This window comes from Ascochyta rabiei, chromosome 21, assembly GCF_004011695.2.
Source record: "Ascochyta rabiei chromosome 21, complete sequence".
Classification (NCBI taxonomy): Eukaryota; Fungi; Ascomycota; class Dothideomycetes; order Pleosporales; family Didymellaceae; genus Ascochyta; species Ascochyta rabiei.
The window spans coordinates 441,264-459,705 of record NC_082425.1 but is presented as its reverse complement, the minus strand read 5'-3'; the positions used below and the strand labels follow the sequence as shown (position 1 = coordinate 459,705).

The 18,442-nt window shown below is 51.8% G+C and overlaps 9 protein-coding genes across 11 annotated transcripts, besides 3 other annotated features; 4 read left to right on the top strand and 5 right to left on the bottom strand.

Annotated features, from left to right (window-relative positions):
• Positions 1 to 2,035: 2,035 nt before the first annotated feature.
• On the top strand, positions 2,036 to 2,530 carry EKO05_0010972 (uncharacterized protein; the record flags this gene model as incomplete). Its single annotated transcript, XM_038943757.1, has 2 exons — positions 2,036 to 2,093; positions 2,145 to 2,530. 2 exons carry the CDS (start codon positions 2,036 to 2,038, stop codon positions 2,528 to 2,530), a joined length of 444 nt encoding a protein of 147 aa, XP_038793232.1.
• Positions 2,531 to 2,718: 188 nt separating this feature from the next.
• On the bottom strand, positions 2,719 to 4,655 carry EKO05_0010971 (uncharacterized protein; the record flags this gene model as incomplete). The annotated part of the gene is made up of 2 exons (XM_038943854.2): positions 2,719 to 4,095; positions 4,149 to 4,655. The coding sequence occupies 2 exons, from the start codon at positions 4,653 to 4,655 to the stop codon at positions 2,719 to 2,721; spliced, it is 1,884 nt and encodes a 627-aa protein (XP_038793231.2).
• Positions 4,656 to 5,665: 1,010 nt separating this feature from the next.
• EKO05_0010970 (uncharacterized protein) lies at positions 5,666 to 6,631 on the bottom strand (the record flags this gene model as incomplete). Its single annotated transcript, XM_038947368.1, has 1 exon — positions 5,666 to 6,631. One exon carries the CDS (start codon positions 6,629 to 6,631, stop codon positions 5,666 to 5,668), a length of 966 nt encoding a protein of 321 aa, XP_038793230.1.
• A 1,176-nt stretch (positions 6,632 to 7,807) lies between these two features.
• EKO05_0010969 (uncharacterized protein) lies at positions 7,808 to 8,781 on the top strand (the record flags this gene model as incomplete). The annotated part of the gene is made up of 2 exons (XM_038943849.1): positions 7,808 to 8,091; positions 8,145 to 8,781. The coding sequence occupies 2 exons, from the start codon at positions 7,808 to 7,810 to the stop codon at positions 8,779 to 8,781; spliced, it is 921 nt and encodes a 306-aa protein (XP_038793229.1).
• A 297-nt stretch (positions 8,782 to 9,078) lies between these two features.
• On the top strand, positions 9,079 to 10,093 carry EKO05_0010968 (uncharacterized protein; the record flags this gene model as incomplete). Its single annotated transcript, XM_059637883.1, has 2 exons — positions 9,079 to 9,093; positions 9,152 to 10,093. 2 exons carry the CDS (start codon positions 9,079 to 9,081, stop codon positions 10,091 to 10,093), a joined length of 957 nt encoding a protein of 318 aa, XP_059493866.1.
• Positions 10,094 to 10,706: 613 nt separating this feature from the next.
• EKO05_0010967 (uncharacterized protein) lies at positions 10,707 to 11,983 on the bottom strand (the record flags this gene model as incomplete). Of its 2 annotated transcripts, XM_038943745.1 has the most annotated exons (3): positions 10,707 to 11,546; positions 11,597 to 11,677; positions 11,738 to 11,983. In XM_038943745.1, 3 exons carry the CDS (start codon positions 11,981 to 11,983, stop codon positions 10,707 to 10,709), a joined length of 1,167 nt encoding a protein of 388 aa, XP_038793228.1. The 2 variants fall into 2 exon arrangements, with proteins under 2 accessions (XP_038793228.1, XP_059493865.1); XM_059637882.1 differs by lacking the exon at positions 11,597 to 11,677.
• Positions 11,523 to 11,546: a tandem repeat.
• Positions 11,598 to 11,678: a tandem repeat.
• A 1,877-nt stretch (positions 11,984 to 13,860) lies between the features above and the next one.
• EKO05_0010966 (H(+)-transporting V0 sector ATPase subunit e) lies at positions 13,861 to 14,409 on the top strand (the record flags this gene model as incomplete). The annotated part of the gene is made up of 3 exons (XM_038943922.1): positions 13,861 to 13,871; positions 13,922 to 14,005; positions 14,277 to 14,409. The coding sequence occupies 3 exons, from the start codon at positions 13,861 to 13,863 to the stop codon at positions 14,407 to 14,409; spliced, it is 228 nt and encodes a 75-aa protein (XP_038793227.1).
• Positions 14,410 to 14,792: 383 nt separating this feature from the next.
• On the bottom strand, positions 14,793 to 15,771 carry EKO05_0010965 (uncharacterized protein; the record flags this gene model as incomplete). The annotated part of the gene is made up of 3 exons (XM_059637881.1): positions 14,793 to 15,419; positions 15,476 to 15,529; positions 15,583 to 15,771. The coding sequence occupies 3 exons, from the start codon at positions 15,769 to 15,771 to the stop codon at positions 14,793 to 14,795; spliced, it is 870 nt and encodes a 289-aa protein (XP_059493864.1).
• Positions 15,772 to 16,159: 388 nt separating this feature from the next.
• Positions 16,160 to 17,845, bottom strand: EKO05_0010964 (uncharacterized protein; the record flags this gene model as incomplete). Of its 2 annotated transcripts, XM_038943835.2 has the most annotated exons (4): positions 16,160 to 16,218; positions 16,277 to 16,798; positions 16,845 to 16,926; positions 16,973 to 17,845. In XM_038943835.2, the coding sequence occupies 4 exons, from the start codon at positions 17,843 to 17,845 to the stop codon at positions 16,160 to 16,162; spliced, it is 1,536 nt and encodes a 511-aa protein (XP_038793226.2). The 2 variants fall into 2 exon arrangements, with proteins under 2 accessions (XP_038793226.2, XP_059493863.1); XM_059637880.1 differs by having other exon boundaries at positions 16,160 to 16,798.
• Positions 16,732 to 16,753: a tandem repeat.
• Positions 17,846 to 18,442: the final 597 nt, after the last annotated feature.

Sequence of the window (18,442 nt, the reverse complement as noted above, 5' to 3'; positions counted from 1 at the left end):
GAACCTCCAGCTTCGCGCTGTAGAGCGCTGTTATATTATCGTAGTAGCGCCAGTGCCTATGTGCCTGCGCTCGCATTAGACTTAAAAGTTATCAATCACTTCGAACACCCTGCCTTGACGATGCTGAACGCTTTGCAATTCGCGTTGCGTCTCTACCCCGTTTCTGATCTTACGCCATGGCTTCTTTCTATCCTTTTGCCTTGATCTGGACGCACAATCCTCGTCTGAATTTCGTCATCACCAAGACTTGATCGAGCATCATCTCCAGCACACCCTTCCATGATCCTGGTCTCATTGCCTCTATCTCCATCAACGTCGTCTCTCAGGGCAGTTGGCCCCAACTCGTTGCTCCCTCTGGCGGCCAACGAGTGGGCAGACCTGCTGTGTGACGTCAAGGTCGAGATGAAGTGGAGAGCTGTCTCGGGCACAGGTCGAAGTGCAGGTAAGTTGGCGGCAATCATCGCCATCGCTGGCTCTGCATGGGCCCAAGTCATGGCTGGATTGAGGGCGTAGAGATTGTCTTCGCTAGTTGCAATGGCGGGGGAGGACCTTACGACTGTCGCGAGTCGAAGGGTGCCTGCGGTAGATGCACTGTAAACGTATAAGCTAGACCACAAACAATTACTCGGCGGGTTTGCACAAGGCTGCTGGAAAGATATCAAGAGCTAATAGACCAACGACCGAGAGGTTGATGCGGGTTTTCATTTGTATGCTCCAAAGGAGTGGGATGGGTCTGTTGAGGTTAGTCGGTTGCACTTCGCTGAAGGTACAGACGATAGAGGACTCACATCAAGGTCATATACCAATCTGTTGCAATGCTGACGGCAGCGAGTGTAGTTGACATAGCGGCGAGATATCTGCGGCTGATGCACTCGCCCCTATTCGCAAGAGCATCAGCATCCCAGATGGCTCGCATTGGTCTACAGTGCACCATCTGGAAAATTCACGTCGATGCTGATGCGAGTGTCATGAGCACCAGGGCGATATCTATGGTCCAAATCACCCATCGCCTCTCCACGACAATCCTGAGGAAAGTGAAATCAATGGACCAATTCAGGTCATGGCCCAGAACAAAATACCACTACGCAGACTGATCAGCTAATGTGGTTGTGCGGGGGCTTACGAAGAGGCCTTTCTTCGTTTGCTCGCCAATGAGTTTCGTGATCTCAAAAACAGAGGCCACTCTATACCAAGGTAACTATGGACCCCGCAGTTGCCAGGAAGAAGGGCTGTTGGTCTGTCAGGTCGGCATGTCTTACCAGTGCTTATGACACCAAGAATCACAATCGAGATGAGCATAGCCCGGTCGCCAGAACCCCATACTCGTCTAGAAAGTCGAATGTGGAACCGCAAAAACACTGTGATCAGATCGAACGGAAGAAGAAGCAATATCACGATGGCAAGTGAGTTAGATGTAGCGCCGGCCATCACCGTAGAGACCAAATAGGATGTGCATTGAAGCTCGAGGGTCAGATGTTAGCAAAGAAAAGACGGCGATGGTTGGGAACGGATGCCTCTAAGTGTATGCATGTTTTCTCAGCCTCGGAAAGCCGCAACATTTGATCCTACAGGAGCGAGATCTCATAAGCACTTCCCACTGTCTCTGCTGTGGAGCGTGCCGCGTCCATGGAGACTGAGGGTCAACATTAGGTGAGAAGGGCAATGAGACGCACTGTCATTGATCGACCCCTGAGATGTCCAACAATCTATCGAAGCAATGCTCCAGTATTGCAACGCCCGATCCAACAATATTGTCTAGATGGTGGAAGGCATGATGCCGTAGTTACTCTAGCCGAGCCGCTTCGAATCCTTCGCCTCACACCTAGACGCGTTCTAGCTATCATAGGTAAACATGGGGCAGCCACGCCTTACCCGTACCTCAAGGCCCACAATAAGACTTTCCTTTCTACCTTTTGACTCTCGGAGCGCGTTAGAAATCCTCGGGCCCCTGCTTTTGGTTTCGGTTGCTTTCGGCCAGACGCCCTCGTCTTGACGAACCTGTCCCGGTCCTTCAGCTTCAGACTTCCCAGAAACCATGTCAGGCCAGCGACCGTTCGAGGGCAAACTAGCCACCGTAACAGGATCATCTCGTAGTACGATGCTGTGCACATACCTCGCACAAACAGATTGTTGACCATGTGCAGGTTTCGGTGCGGTGATTGCTCGCCATCTCGCCGCGAAAGGCGCAAGCATTGTTGTGAATTACACCTCAGACAGTTCGAAAGAGAAAGCACAGGAGGTAGTCGAGGAGCTGCGATCGAGTTATGGAGTAAAAGCAGCTTCTGCACAGGCCAACCTCTCGACCCTCGATGGTCCCAAACGACTCGTCGAGATAGCGAAGGCGGAGTTTTCGGACGCTGAAAACAAATTCCAGATCGACATGATTATTAACAATGCCGGCGTGGCGAACCCGGAAGCTTTGGAGAGCCTGACAGCTGAAGCATATGACACTGCTTTCAATCTCAACGCGAGAGGACCTGCATTGTCGGGGGTAGGCCGGCGTATATTGACGAGGCTGCAGCTATTGTGAGCGTGATATGTGGGAGTGATAGTGCATGGATGACAGGAAGCTGTGTGAGTGCGACAGGGGGAGGTGTGATGACGAGGTCATGATGACAAGGGTTCGAATTGACAAAGTTGTTAAGCAACAACTGCAGTTGCAACGAACTTCAATCGAAGCTATCTGTAATGGCCATCCGGTTCAGCAGTCATTCTTGTTTACTCCTTTTGTCGCCGACTCTCGACAAAGTCCACGAAGTCGAAAAAACTCTTCTTATACCTCCTTTCCTGCGTGGTTCGGTTCACTGTTTGAATGCCGAAGTGCTGGTCATAATCGCCGAACTCCCAGTTGTCCGCAAAGCTCCATGCAAAAGCACCAATCCACTGCACGCCATCCTCCCAGATTGCCTTAAATCCCTCGTTCAAATAGCTCTGGTAGTATTGGCTCCTTGGGCTGTCGAACAGCTGGTCCTTCAACTCTTTCTCCGCCTCTCCAAATACCGGGAAGCCAAATTCGGTAACGGCTACAGGTGCTTTGAAAGTGTTCCAGAGGTAGTTGAGGTATGTGCGGAAGTAGGTAGGCGTGATGTATACGTATGATTGGCTGCGATATCCGATGTTCCATTGTGTATCGTGAACAGTGGTGCTTTGTGTCACACAGTAAGGCCGCAATGGATGCGTAATGTTGGATGCGCAGTCCGCGATGGAGCTACTGGGCGGTGGGCTGACGACGGTAGCTGTGTAGGGTTGGATGGAGAAGAAGTCCGCCGTACCCTTCAAATAGGCTAGGTCAGACGAACTCAGAGGTACGTAGTCGGCGACCGTCATTCTGTATGACGCTGGATAGTCGATGCCGAGGAAGATTGGATTGGCGAATGTGGCAAGTTGGAATGAGTTAAAGTGGTTTGCAGCATCGACATCGGCCGGGTTCTTGGGGTCGCGAGGGACTCCAAAGTTGTCGTTGAAAGTGATCGAGATCTTGCCAGTACCTTTGATATCTTCATGATAGAAGTGATATAGTCTTGCATGTGCTTTGATAACAGTGTTAATGGACCTGCCGTTTCTCGACCCAAGGAGGGGCTCGTTGAAAGTCCAGAAAATGGGTACACGATCGGCGAAATGTGTCATGACAATCTTACCATAGTTGACAAAAGCATCCTCGTACGATACGTTCTTATACGAGTACTGGAAGCCCGAGTCTGTGTATCCAATACCACCAGTTCCAGGCGTGATCAAGATATCTGAAATGTTAGAGTAAAACTGCAAAGGTGTGTCGGTGTGATGTAGGACGATAGCTGGTAGCATGCCCTTTTCCAGGACAAAATTGATGATGTCGTCGTAATGATCTAGACCTTGCTTGTTCACGGGTGTCCCCGGAAGCACAAAAGGCAAGATGCGTGACCACGGAATTGAGAAACGATAATACTCGATACCCATAGAGGCAATACGTTCGATGTCCTGCTTGTACAGATAGTAGTTTTCGTTGGTGATGTAGTCTGGCGCTGCCCCCGGGTTGAGTAGGCTCAAGGCGTCCATGTGGACTGGCGTTCGTCCTTCGTCTGCTATTGCGCCCTCAATTTGAACCGCACTTGCTGCCTCGGAGGAAGTCAGTGTCTCGTTCTTACTACTATAAACCTCAGTCTACGTACAACGCCTAGCATGAAGTCTGCAGGGAATTTGTAGCAATCTCGATGCATAAGGTACTCGGGAGGAGGCAGGATAAGCTCACTAGTGGGCACAGCTGTGGGCTCCACCGTAGTTGAGTATATTCCACGAGTGAAGTTCGTCCATGTGACCTTTTTCCAAACAGCTGTCCAGGAAGCATTTCCATACGGCGCTCCAGTATCCGTGGCGCTCGCATTCGATGAAGGGTCCCAGTTGCCCCATTGTGTCGTTGTCAGGCTAGGGACAAGACTGCTGAGCGATGCGTATGGAGGTGCAAATAACCTAGTAGTTGTTGGGGCTGGACGAGAGGTTGCTGTTCGGATTGTCTCGGTCTGGGTGAAGCTGAACTCCCGGTAGGAGTATACAGGGGTCGCTGTTGCATAGCTCCCATTGATAGCGCATTCGGATTGTGGTGATGGTCCTTTCACCGGAATGTAAACCTGTTGGGCAACAGCTACACTACCAACCACAAAAATACAGACAAGCTTCATAGCGGTGGATGATGATCTTCTAACCACCCCACTAAGATGCTTGACGGTCTTATAAGGATAGAGCTTTCGGTAGGCGGAGGATATGTCGTCATTCGGTTCATATTGCTGCGATACTGCTGGGTCAAAATTGGTTAGGCAATCTTCGTATTATCAATACGGTGAAGGTTGTGGAGATGCGGGGAGAACCTCGGGGGAGAATGCGGGGTCAGTAAGCGCGAGCGGCTTTGAGGAAAGTAAAATGGTCTGCTCAATCCTCACGGGAGTCTCTCGGTCACAATAAGTGCAGAGTTCTCTTCTTTAGGCGAGGTTGGGGTGACATTGAGCCTCATTAGCTTGATGCATTTCGGTATAGCTCCCAGCGCGTCAGTCGAGTAACCGAACAACGACAATCTTATTCCACATTTGCAATGGCCATCCCCGCAGTTATTGTGTGGTATTGAAGGTTTCCGCAAGGCATCGTTATTATGTTGCGTAGTTGCCACAGCTCATCGGATTACCTACGCTGGAATATAGTCATTTGCTGCTACTGCCTGCTTCTTCGGAGTGTAACGCCACCTGCTGAAGTATGCTGGAGTGGTGCCTGTGCCACTGTTTCTTGTAGCATAAGCGCCAATGACAGTACCTGCAAGGATTGTTATCATTGATAGCTCTGAACAGAGTGCAACGTACTTACCAGTGAAAGGCCCACTGCCACCTGACATAATCTCAGCACTTGCAGTCCCCATGCTGATTCTTTCCCTAGGATTTGAAACCAAAGCCACAGAGAAGCTATACTGAGAATTCTTAGTTGCTTCAACACTAAGACAAACTGATTGAGTGCGCCATGGTTCTGGCAAGGGCACAATGTTGGCCTCTGGCAATGTGTAGTCCGGCTTGCCAGCTGCTTCCACACGCCATCGAAGATGCGGAGTAAGACTGTTGTCGATGCTGAGGTTGATAATGCCGCAATCTATGTGTTGCATTTGGGACAGGAAAACAGTCACTCCTGCCTCTTTATTTGCTTGCATGGGTTAGAATGACAAGTTTACACTACAATTGAACGTGGTGGCAGTTTGTTTGCGTGCTATGAAAGCGAGTCCGTCTTTATCCGGCTTGAAAACAGCGTCCGCGGTCAGGTTCACTCTTGAGGGTGAGATCTGTAGTATTCGGATGTCCTGGCGGAGAAATAGCAAACAACGCCGTTTTCGGTGGCCGCCAAAATAGCAACTGCTTCGGAATTGATGACTTTGGAGCTCATCGAGCTCATCGAGCTCATTAGCAAATGGTCCACTGCCCTTAACATGCCTGTTTGGGGGTGGTAAAGGACCGGATTGCTTGCCGCGAACTTGATCAATGACTGGCCATTGATCCTTCTGCCACTTTATTGGCATGAGAACGGTCTCTCGGCCCATTGGATAGGCTTCCCAAGCCGGACCTGATCGGGTGGCAAGTGCCACTGCCCACCAGTTCTCTGAAGCATCTTGGAAGAACTCGGCATGTCCAACTGTTTGGAAGTACTCGTTTGTATTCTTGTTCGTCAAAAAGGGATTTCCAGGATATCCTTCGTATGGTCCTCTGATGTTTTTCGATCGAGCGAGAGTCGCAGTGTGGTTCAACTCGGTACCACCTTCTCCGATCAGAAGATAGTAATAACCATATTTCTTGTACAGGTGAGGGCCCTCTGGATTGCGATCCCCTGTACCGTTCCAAACCTTGAGCGGTTTTGAAGATGCACCGGTCTCGATATTGATTTCGCTGATCCAGATTCCTGCGGCGACGGCCATGTAAGTCTTACCATCATCATCCCAGAAAATGTCTGGGTCGATGTCATTTGCGGGATTCTCTATGACTACCGGGTCATTCCAGTCGTCTTCAAAAAGGTTCTTCGAAGTGAAAAGTAGGATCTTTGGACCCCAGTCGTTCCATTGGACGTAGGAAGTAATCAGGTAGAATGTCCCATCGCGATAGCGGATTGTTGAAGCCCAAATGCCTTCCATTTGCTGGCCGGGGTTGGACAGTTCAGACAACTGACTTGGTCGAGTGAGAGCATGACTAGCTGGCCGCCAGTTGGTACGATGATGGATCAGCGTTGCTTCAAAAGAAGCAACATGGCCTAACTTGCAGGTCTTTAATAGCATAGACAGGCAATCTGGGAAACGATAGGAATGAGGGAGTCGTGCAAAAGAATGTATCGTCACAATCTTTCACAAAGGTACAGCTTGGGTCGGAGTTCCATCCTGGAAAAATAGGAGTGGTGTAGGTTCTATTCACGTCACTGCAAGATACCGAACGGATCAGCACGATGCATGCCAACGATGTGTTACGAAGATTCGACATCGCGACCTGACACTTGAGCATCACTTGCTATGTGTCTTCGGCCGCCATTTTCTCAATTAGTATACGCTCAACTTGTTTCGTGCTTCGGTCAGTCTTTGTACATGATACTTCGTCACATATAAAATACCCCGCACAAGGAAGGCCCTCAGCATAGGCTGGCCTTTCATCTGCTCAGACTGGGGGCTCATACATTGTGTTTAGCCTATTCCACTCGCACCCGCACCCGCATCCTTGAACCTTTCTGTGCAAACACAAATTTCCTGTGCTTGGATGTTCATCCAACACCAACCACACACGCGAAATCTTTGGGAAATGCCAAGCACCCCAAACCATAGTCAGGTGGGACATCATCGTTAGAAGAATATGGTACAGGTTTATGTTCTTGTGACAAAGGTCCGATTCCGATTGCAGTGTGATCCTGAGATATGAACGCATCGGATTCGAGATATAGAGCATTTGGAGAGTCAGGGTTACGCTTTTGTAACTGTCGGCGTTAAGAGAGATAGCACACAATCAGAAGGAATGTGTTAGTTGGCGTGCCTGAATCAATGGCCATCAGTAGTGGGTTCATGCCGAGGCTAACATGCACAGCGAATGGGAGGGATCGGGTGACCTGCCGGCTCTCATGCAGCCCTAGCTCTACTAGCAATAGCTGGACCCTGTGGTGACCTTGTCCCGCATCATCTTATTTAAAAAAAACCCAGAACGTCGTCCTGCTCGTTGTAGAGTCTGTGGTGACACGCAACAAGTTGATGAATCGTTTTCGGATCGCAATTCGACCCACGAGCGTAGGGACAACCTCCACACTTCGTCGCTTCCTTATCTCAACGTCAAGTATGACAAATGGCGACTTAAACAACACAGCGGCGGAACGCGCCAGGAAAGAGCTTGAAGTAGACCCAACATATCGGAATCGCTCACTCGCCATACCCCAATCTCAGGACGGTGCAGAAATCCGAGAGAAGTACAGACCTTTTATTCTCGATGAAGAGATATCGAACAGCGACTGGGTTTCTCAGCTGGAGCTGAGCACAACATTGAAGATGGTTGAAAGTCAAATCCTCAACAACGGTCAAGATAGGCTCAGGGTCCTTGTATTGCATGGCAGCATGCGCAACCGGTAAGACTCCGCCTCATATAAGACAGGAAAGTACATGTGCTGAATCATCCAAGGTCGTATTCACGTCTTTTGTCATACGAAGCCAGCAGGATACTGTTCCGCCTTGGTTGCGATGTTCGCATGTACGACCCAAAGGGACTTCCGGTGAAGGACGACGAACAACACTCGCACCCAAAGGTGCAGGAGCTGCGCGAGCTCAGCAAGTGGAGTGATGGTCACATCTGGATTAGTCCTGAACAGCACGGAAACGTGACAGCTGTGTTCAAGAATCAGATCGACTGGGTGCCGCTGTCAACTGGCTCTGTGCGGCCTACACAAGGGCGGACATTGGCGATTGCTCAGGTGTCAGGAGGCTCCCAGTCATTCAACACCGTCAACACTCTGCGAATTCTGGGACGATGGATGCGAATGTTCGCTATACCAAACCAAAGCTCTATCCCAATGGCGTATAAGCAGTTTACCGAAGCAGAAGATGTTGAAGGCGGAAGCAGGCTGATGCCGAGTGGTAACAGAGATCGCCTCGTCGATTGCATGGAAGAGTTTGTCAAGTATACGACGGTCATGCGACCACATTTCGATTTGTTCGGTGACCGCTACAGCGAGAGAGAGGAAAAACGGAGTAAAGAAGAGAAAGAAAGGTTGGCAAAACAGAAAGAAGTTGAATCACCGCCAGATCTCAAGAAGATGTAGCTTGTCACAAAAAACTTGACCATTGGGCGAGAGGAACAGCAGCGACAATATCAAATTCACAGTGTAAAAAGGATGCGTTAGACTTAGCAAAGGTAGCCGACGGCTAGAATATACAGGTTCACTCAACGGTCGAGAACATTCTAAGGTGAAGCACTTCAAGATAGTACTTTGCCACGCGCTTTAGCGTGAATGCACGGACTGCACCAAACTCCGATGAACGATCTGCGTCTCCAAGGGTTGCAATCTGCAAAGGTGCCATCCTAGGTGAAAGCCTGTGTCTCTACAGGACCATTACTAATGATGTCGAAAAGTGTGGGTGCACACAATCTTCGTAATGATGGGCCAATTGTATCGCTAATGCGGGTATCAGGTTGATGACGCCATCAGAATTCGGGACAACCAGAGGCGTTCACGGGCAAGGCGGAAGGATCTCATCAAGGACTTACAGACCCGTGTCCAAGAGTATGAACTGAAGGGTGTCACTGCGACGCAGGACATGCAACGAGCGGCACGCAAGGTTGCTCAGGAGAACGAACGCCTTCGGACTTTACTCGCACGTCACGGGATTTCGAGAGACGAGGTCGATTTGTTCCTCCGGTCGTGCGAACAGACAGAAAGCTCGGCTGAACCAGAGACACCAGTATCACTCGTAAGGAGTCCAACAATCTTATCTCCATACACGATCAATCCTGGACCAAGGTTACTACATGTACAGCCTTCGAGTCAGGCCCACCCTAGGGAATACAATCCTCGGCCATCGCCTCTACAGATTACAAGACAGCCTACGCAAATCGCAAGACATCCAGGCCAACGAGATTACTCGACTGCAACATGCGGACTGTCAACGAAAGCTGCGACAGAAGTTCCCGCCAGTGCCGCAATTACTTTAAGGCCTGTCGAGGCTTGCAAACAGGCTGAAAGCCACTACGCCAGCCCGAGCCAGACCGACTCATCACCACCACCAAGGTCCCATGAATCTTATCCAGCTTTCGCATACCCGGAACGCCAATCACCTAAACAACGCCAAGGATGCTGTCCTCCCAAAAGCCAAATAGAAGCCAATATAGAAGACCCAGACTGTCCAAACACAGCTGACTGCTTCTGTCCTCCCACAGCGGAAACCCCTAGTACAGCAGCGACTAGGCCATCTATTGGCAGCGATGAGATATCGTGTGAGACAGCCGCCACTATTATTGCTCAAATGCGAGGAGATGGGGATGATGCAGCAGCGCGAGCCTCGCTTGGATGCAATAATGGGGAGGTGTGCGGCATCAAAAATTCATTCCTCATGCAGATTATGGACGAACGGTAATAACTCGGCGAGCTCATGGTGTGTTCTCAAGGAGCATGCGTCGTTAATCTTGTACGTTAGTTGACCAAAGGAGCAACGTTTTCGCGACTCAACCAGCGTCAAAAGTATATGAACGTATACCAACGCCCCAACACCGTGACACAACAATTGGACCAGATTTATGACATGGGTTTGTTTTTGGAAAAGAGGCGAAACAGGACGAAGCGAAAGATCGACACGGCTCTCAAAAGAAATGTTATCGTGGTCCCCGATCATTGGAGCTCCACCTGCATGTAGAGAAAAAAGTGAAGCTGCAAGCGCTGAGAGCAACCGGGGTCCGAATACCAGTAAACGAGCAGGGTTTTGCGCGGTATGAAAGCCCATTTGACGACCACAGACGTAAGCTGCAGAGCAAAGGTACTTCCAGCTGTCTGCTGCATGTGCAGTTCTCGCTGAGCTGCATCATGCAGAGTATGTTGTACAAGCATTGGCTGTCGTGCCCGTGTCGACCGAACAGATTTGGCTCGTGTCCCTGATGGAAAGATGTACGAATCTGGCGCAATATCCACGATGTCCAGCAAAAGTCCAAACTCCGAAGTAAACCATGCCGCCCTGTCGCAAACAACTTACATCTTCAGTAGAAGACTCTAACAGATTCTTTGTCGTCCTCTGCCTCATCAGCGAGCATCCAGAGGTCTTCCACTCTTTTGAACTTTCGACCTCTCTTCTCAACATCCTCATTGACTCTCATGACACAGCTGAAGACCAGGCTCCACCCGTTAAGCCCAGTAGCATGGAAGATTTCCGCAACGGCTGCTTCCCTACTGCCACACTTGACCATCTTGTAGATCTGTCGACCGCCGGTGCTTGAGCCGCCAGGTGCAAAAGGATCATGAATCTGGTAGCTGGTGAAGACGAGACAGTAGACTAAGTCCGTGGCATCCAATGCCTCCGACTTCTCGTCAGTGCACTGTTGACATGTCCTGACGTAAGGCGCTCCAATCACATCGGCAGTATGACCAACCGTGCACTCGTGGATGTCATCATCCGTGGGTGTAGTGAGCGCGACAGATGCCCAGACTTTTGGTGTCTGGGCTTCGGTCGGCTTCGGGTTGCTCGAAGCAAGCTCGTCAGCTTCACCACCAGATTCTTCCACAGTCCTCATACGCTTCAGCGAAGACTTGGTTGGCTTTTCGTACCAGAGGTCAGTGGTGGCGTACCTTAACAGCCATTCGAACTCGTTGAAGTCGGCAGCTTGTGCATGGTGTGAAGTCATGAACACGTTGCGGCGGGACGGTTGAATGCGGACCATTCTGCTGGGATCCGAAACTCCTTCGCCGGAGTAATTGGCTGCGATGAATGTTTCGCCTGAAGATATCAGGGCATGGGGGCTGTATATACAATTGCTGCATCCTGGAGGCGGTGGAGGTGGAGGCGGGCAATATGCAATTGGTGGTGGCGGTGGTGGAGGAGGCTTCAAGTTCGTCAGTAGTCGCTCATGCTGCTGGCCGATTCAGTGCTTACTGGAGGCGGTGGTGGAGGCGGCGGCGGAGGTGGTGGAGGTGGAGGCGGAGGCGGAGGCGGAGGCGGAGGCGGAGGTGGAGGCTATGCCATGTTTTAGTACAGTGATCGCACAGATGCTCGAATAGAAAGTAGAGAACGTACAGGACCCGATAAGGGTGAAGGAGTGAACGTGTAAAACCGCCTTTCACGGCTAGCCAGCACTAAAAGGTCGTGACAAAGAGAACAATTGTCGTTGGTATCATCCAAATAGTTGTGCACTTGATACTTGCTGTACCTCAGCGAGGTACTCGTGTGGATCAATGGTCGGGTGTCTGAGCCGGTCTCCTTCTCGCCTTCATTATCCTTTTCAACCATATCGAGCCGAGAAAGAGTTCCGGGTGCAGTCATGACGCTTGTCGGAGACTCAGTCTCGACTATTACCAGATCTTCAAAGTCCATCGGTACTACGTAAAGATCTTTGATGGTCGGTGAAAGTTGCGAGTAAGGTATAGGAAAGCTCACAGCTGGAGAGGAGTTTCCAATATTTAAGCCTTCTATCTCGGACCAAGGTTGAGGGTTGCCTGATTTTGTGACACGACCCCGTTGGTAGGTACAGAAAGGCAATAGTCTTGGCTGGCTACCGCATGCTTTAGTGAAGCTCTGGACAAGGCAATGACCCTGACTGCATTACAGCAATGCATAACAAGAGACAGCCATTGCTAAACAAAGACCCTGCGGATCCCATGGGATTGGTATGCGCATGCAGTGTGAGAAACCATTGGCTGACAATGGGCCATGCTCATGCATGTTCTTAGTGTAGGTACGACGACGTGACCGAATGCGTCGCAGCCGGATTGTTGACCAACTGTGGTCATTGGAAGGTCACAACAGCTCCGAAGTTGCTTGAGGAGGGCTTACATCCTGCGGGGTTAGAGAATAACAGAATAGATTAGCAAATTGGTGATCTGGTATCCAAAGGAAGCAACAGCGAGACGAGCCTCACTTTGACGGCCAGTTTCTATACCAGGAACCCGCAACACTATCTTTTCAAGCTTTGCAGTGAGCGAAAAAGCAAGACCAGAGATAGCGCTGCCGTTTGTTGCCGATTGCATCAAGTGTTGCATGGTAACAATGATTGGTGTTTGTGTCGATGCTTCTTGCCAGTTCGAAAGTGAGGCTATTTAGGCCTGACGAGTTGAGCATACAAAGCATGTGAACAGCCTCGTCTCTAGCGCCAACCACGATAACATCCCAAGTCCTTAGTAGTTACAGCCTTGCAAGAGAAAACGTTTGCCTTGGTGATAGGTTTCGGTTCATCCTTGAACATTTGAGATTCTTCATGCAAGGCCCCTGCATACAGTTAATTGTTGAGACCATACCCACCCAAGGAGGGCTGAAGTGGCGGCCAAGAGAAAAATGCGCGTGGAATGCGGAACAACCTCCACGAAGAAGTGTTGACGGACAGAGACCTCCGAAGCATTTGACTGTCAGTAAAACTTAGCCACTGAATCCGTACTACCTCGAAATTCCAGTGAAGCGGATGAGACCGCTTTCTCCAGTCTTTTCAATGCCTGATGCCTGTATGAGGCTTGACCGGAAATTATGTTGGCGGCGGTAGATAGAGGATGTTCAGGGTGTTGACTGCCCAAGAGTTGGGGCTTTCACCGGCCGGTGGGTTAGTGGGTGTCCTCAGGCTTTAGCGTATAGAGCCCATCGCAGGATGCTAAAAGTCTGAAATAGAGACATGGATGGCGAACCCGGTTTGGCAAGGTCATGCGAAGTCTCGAAGCAAGTCGGAAAAGGAAGCACGATCATTTAGGCATTCTGTAGATCTTATAGATTTATTTGAGCGGGGTATCCGTGTAAAGCCCCGGCCACAGAACTGTGCAAGGGTCGAGCAAGGCAGACTTAACTAATAAACTCGGAACAATGCAGTGAGGCAGCAAAGGACCGGTCAGTGAAGCCGTAATTATTCCAGGGTCTTCAAGAGGAAAGGGCCAATCGAGTTGCGAATCAAGTGATTCCCACTCACACACTTCGCATGGTAGAAACTGTCGAGTAGTAGCATGTGAGTCCGCGAGATAGACTCGCAATGTTCCACAAGGTCGCACGCGTCCAAGGTTCCGAGTGAATTGACTAGAACGTCTTGGGACAAGCTTGCCAAGCATATCTTCGGACTGCGGCGTCATTGCATTCGAGCTTCAAGCAAGCTACCGCATCGCCGCATCGCCAAATCCGCGCCTCCACAGACCCCTTCTCTCGTACCCCACACATTTCGAGACATCATGGCTAACGGGTATGCATGCGCTATGCAAAAATGAGAATATGGAAGCTAACGGTGTCTAGCTGGGCGCCCTTCATTGGTCTTCTTGTCACTGCGATCTTCTGCGCGGCAGCATGGATCCTCGCACCCAAGGGTGAGAACCAAACGTACGTTTACTCTTCCCATATTATCTCTACTCTCTGCGGCACAAGGTGCGCATTACGACACCGTTGGAACCTGCGAACCTGCAGCATCGCCGCCTGCCATTCGCCACGACGAGGACGATACATGCCTGATCTCATGCAAACATACTCTCATGGCCACACCGAGGTGCGGCGATGAAGCAGAAAGCATGGAGGTGCATTTGTCGGCATATTTGCGCCCCAATATACAGCGAAAGAGCCACGCGAAGAGTCAATGCTAACGAGAAACCGACAGCGTCTGGAGATCTACTCTCGTCCTCTCCGCCGCCGCAATGTACATTATGTGGGCCATCACATTTCTCGCACAGCTCCATCCTCTCATCTCGCCCGTGCGAAACGACCTGCGACCGGAGTACAACCAAGGGTAGATGTCATGAAAGAAAGGCGGCTTTGAAGACGAGGGGGCGGTAGCCACCGGGAGTGCGCGACACGTACACAAAAGCTGTATTCGGTGCGTTGCGGAGGTGCAAAGACGGGACGAGCAGTAGAGCTGGATATTTCGAGTTCTAAGCGCATTGTATGGTTGGCCGGCGTTTTATGGATCTTCAGGGCTGTACAAACATCGAATGAAGCATTTGAGCACACCTGTCTTGCGAACACTCAACGCGCTCGGAGCTGTATACGCTGCGATTGAACGATGAGCGTAAGCCCATGCTCGACCAATCCAAGATAGGAGTATGAATATCAGGTTGGGTATCACTACTTCAACAAACTCCCTCTACCTATGAGCACACAGCCCTCCCTGCACCGACTAACCCCCGCTAAGCCACCGTTCAACACCGCTCCATAGTCCTTGATTGCCCTTCCATCCACTCCCCAACCCAGCCTCCCTCACCACACTGTCCGCAACTATCCATCGAAGCGCAGCACCCACACCGACCAGCAGCCCCGCCCGCACGTAGCCACAATCCATGAGAATCTCCAGCGCCGCAATGTTGTTCACGATGACCGCCCAGCTCACCGCCGTCGCGCTGGACGGGAGGTCGTAGTCCCAGATGATGAGCAGTATGGGAAACAGCTTCGTGCAGCTACTCACAAGCAGCGCCGTGGACAGCGGGGTGGGATGCGGGTAGTGTGGTATGAGCCTGGTCCACCAGGATTGCACGGGTTGCGGGAGGGCCGACGGGTTGAAGCTGGTGAGCAGGCGGATGGGGATGTGAAACGCGAGCGTGCTGAGGGTGACGAGGAGGAGGAAGAACAGGTATTGCAGGATCAGAGGCTGCGCTTGCAGCACGGTTGCGTTTGTGAGGGGCTCGCGCGCCGAGGACGCGTGGGCAGGGTCGGGCGCTGCCGAGGGCAGGGCGAGCTTCTCGATGCGCGCCCATGTCAGGTAGACGTCGAAGAGGAGGAGGAGAATACCCAGGCGGAGGATCGAGCGCTGGAACTGCGTTAGCCTGTTGGTCTCGGTGGAGAGTGCGTGCCGCGTGTTTGTACATCGAACTTGTCGTCATCGCGACCGAGGCGGTTGAAGAGGAGATGGCGGTAGACCTGCACTGTCAGCACCCCTGCCTCTCCCAATTCCTCGCGGCTTCAACACTTACTTGCGGCTTGATCAAGACCAAGTCAATGAACAGCACCACAAAGTCATGCTCGACATACTTGTCAGCGAACTTTTTGCAGCGCGGACATTGTGTCAAGCGCACGCCCTTGCCTAGCGCGCGGTCGTCGGCTTTGGAGTACTCGGTGTACAGTGTTTTGACGGGGTACCGACACTCTATGCAGATGGGCATAGCTTTGCAGCCATTGGGTAAAGGTCTGCGGGCGTGGAGGTGGGGTTGTGGAGCTTGGAGGTGTTCGACTGCCCGAATGGATCTGATGTGGAGTTTAGCTCCAGATCATCTCAAGTCCGCTTATACATATCAATGTGCAGCAAACGATAGCTATTGCCCAGAACATTCGTTATTCGTGATCGTACATATCGATTATATAGTGTGAGATTGCAGCCTCCAGTGTCCGCCATCGTTAGAAGGTGCCCCAGTACACGGTTGAGTAGAATAAAAGATCGTCAGACATCCAGCCATCAGGTCGCGAAAAGAAATGACATCCTTAACCCCACCAGCTGCGTTCGCCTTTCACGCCTGTCCCGTCCAAATGCATGCCCCCGTAACATGCAAGTCATTAAGTCAGAGTTGACATCATAGCCGCAACGAGCTTCGGGTTCGGCCTGTCGCGTCGTCCTATCCAGGATATCAATTTGTCGTTTCTAGTGGGCCGAGCGGACAAGGGCTAACCTACCCTTTCTGTCCCTGTCAACACGAACAACCTCCCGACGAGGTTCTCGTCGCTCATAGACTTCGTAGTCCTCTCCGCGCTCGTACTTGAGCAACTGACGCTCCTCTTCCAGCGAGCGGATCTCCTCTCGAATGTCGCGCTCCGTTCGAGTATCTCTCGATTGGTGTACAAGCTGGCGACCTTCTGGCAGGAACGCTGTCGCTGGCCCATGTATGGCAGCTGAGCGCTCGATCTCGACATACCTCTCATGCTCATGCCTGGAAGGAGATACGCTGCGGACTGATGGCTCATACACTGTTGGTGCGCGTTGAGGCGGAGGCATTGCGTATACTGATGCTGGAGCCGGCGGTGGCACATGGTAGACTTGTGGTGGTGGAGGCGGCGCTGCGTAGACAGATGGCGGCGGTGGAGGTGCAGCATAGACCGATGGAGGGGGAGGAGGAGCTGCTACGAACTCTGGCGGAGGCGGCGGCGGCGGCGCTGACGTTTCGACTCTCTCTTCGTAGACATATGTCGTCTTCTCAACTACGAGGTGTTAGCCGTTTCTCGCCGTATCGATGGATCGCCATACCCTCTTTGTAGTTCTCACTGATCTTGATGCACTCGTCGATGTGCTCCTTCTCGAGAGCACGAGTGATAATGATGAAATCATCCTGCCTCAATCAGTGGTGTGCTCGTGACCCTCTGCGAAATACTCACCTCTTCTTCGAAAGGATAGCCAAGCTCGATGATCGCCTGCTTCTTTACGAGGCGTTTCGGTAGCCTGGTCTTGCCCTTCTTGCCATAGTTCGCCCGCGGCAGCTGGACCTCGGATACACTATCGGAAGAGGAGCTGCGCCTCGAACCTGCGACACTCTTGCTTTTTCGTACTCTGCTCTTGTTTCTTGAGACCTCAACTTCACGGTACTCTTCGCGCTCCCTGCCCCTGCTACCACCGAAGTCGCCATAGGCAAGGTCTTCGTCAGACTCTCTGAACCGTCGGCGTTCTGGCGATCTGCGGCGCTCACGGACGGGTAACGGAATGGGCACATTGGCAGGCGGTCGGTACTCGTCCCTTTCAATGTCTCCATAACGAGGCAGAGGTCGGCGATCGAATGTGTCGAGCGATGACTGGCGGCGGATGTACTGAGGTCGAGCTGGTTTTCTTGGCCTCGAAACCTGGCTTCGCAGTTCCATGTTGATGTCCTCGTCAATGACAGATTTCCTGCGATAAGGTGCGAGTGCTTGGTTGGCTACCTCGGAAGGTGTTCGCTCCTCGAACAAATCGTTGCGGCGGGGAGGAGCGCGGCGTTCAAATCGGTCCTCCTCGAAAACACGATCTCGTTCTTGAACGCGGGTAGGCTGCCTGCTGGGCGGACCGCGGCGGTCATAGTCTTCGTGAATATCGATGTCGCGACGGCCTCCCGGGAAGCGGTCGTGTTCTTGGAAGCGGAAATGGTCATGTTCGTCGTCGCGGCTAGGAGGACCCCTACCGCCTCGCATGCGCTCGAACCTGTCGCGGTCCCAGCGCTGACCTCCGCGAGGTGCCTCGTCCTCGTAGCTGGCCAGGTTGCCAGTCGAAGAGCGATACATGGCTGAGTGTCTAGGAACGATTTGCTATTCGAGTGTTGTTGATGTTATAACTCGTGATGCGGGGTGTTGCCGGATACCCGTCCAGAAGATTGTATACAAGTCACGGTCGCAATGTGTAGCCGTAGTGAGAAAAGCGCCAGTCGGGCAGAAAGTTGAGTCAAGGAGAAAGGCGCACGGCTGCGCATATATTGTGGCAGGCTGGGAGATGCTGGTGGTGTGCGAGTACGACACGACCTTGGCCAGAACGGGGACGTCATCGCCGTCCTCGGGCGCTCGTGCCCTCCTGCAAGAACCCAGCGCCATGATTTGCGGCCGGGCCATAGCCGCTGAGACTCCCTGTGCAAGTTGTTTCAGGCGGCGCAGGAAAGCAGGTGCAAGTCTATCGAGTTTGGGCATACTCTTGAACTTGGCTGCTGGGCTTGGGCACTTGCTACCTGAACAATGGAACAAAGCCGTGGGTTTTTGGGCATCTTGCGCACCGAAGCCAAAGAGCGCAACCCTGCCCAATCTCCCAAGTTTTCACTGCCACCAGGCTATCCCTACTGCCGCAACTGTCGTCGGACGAATCCGAGGGGGTGCATGGTGCATGGTGAAAGT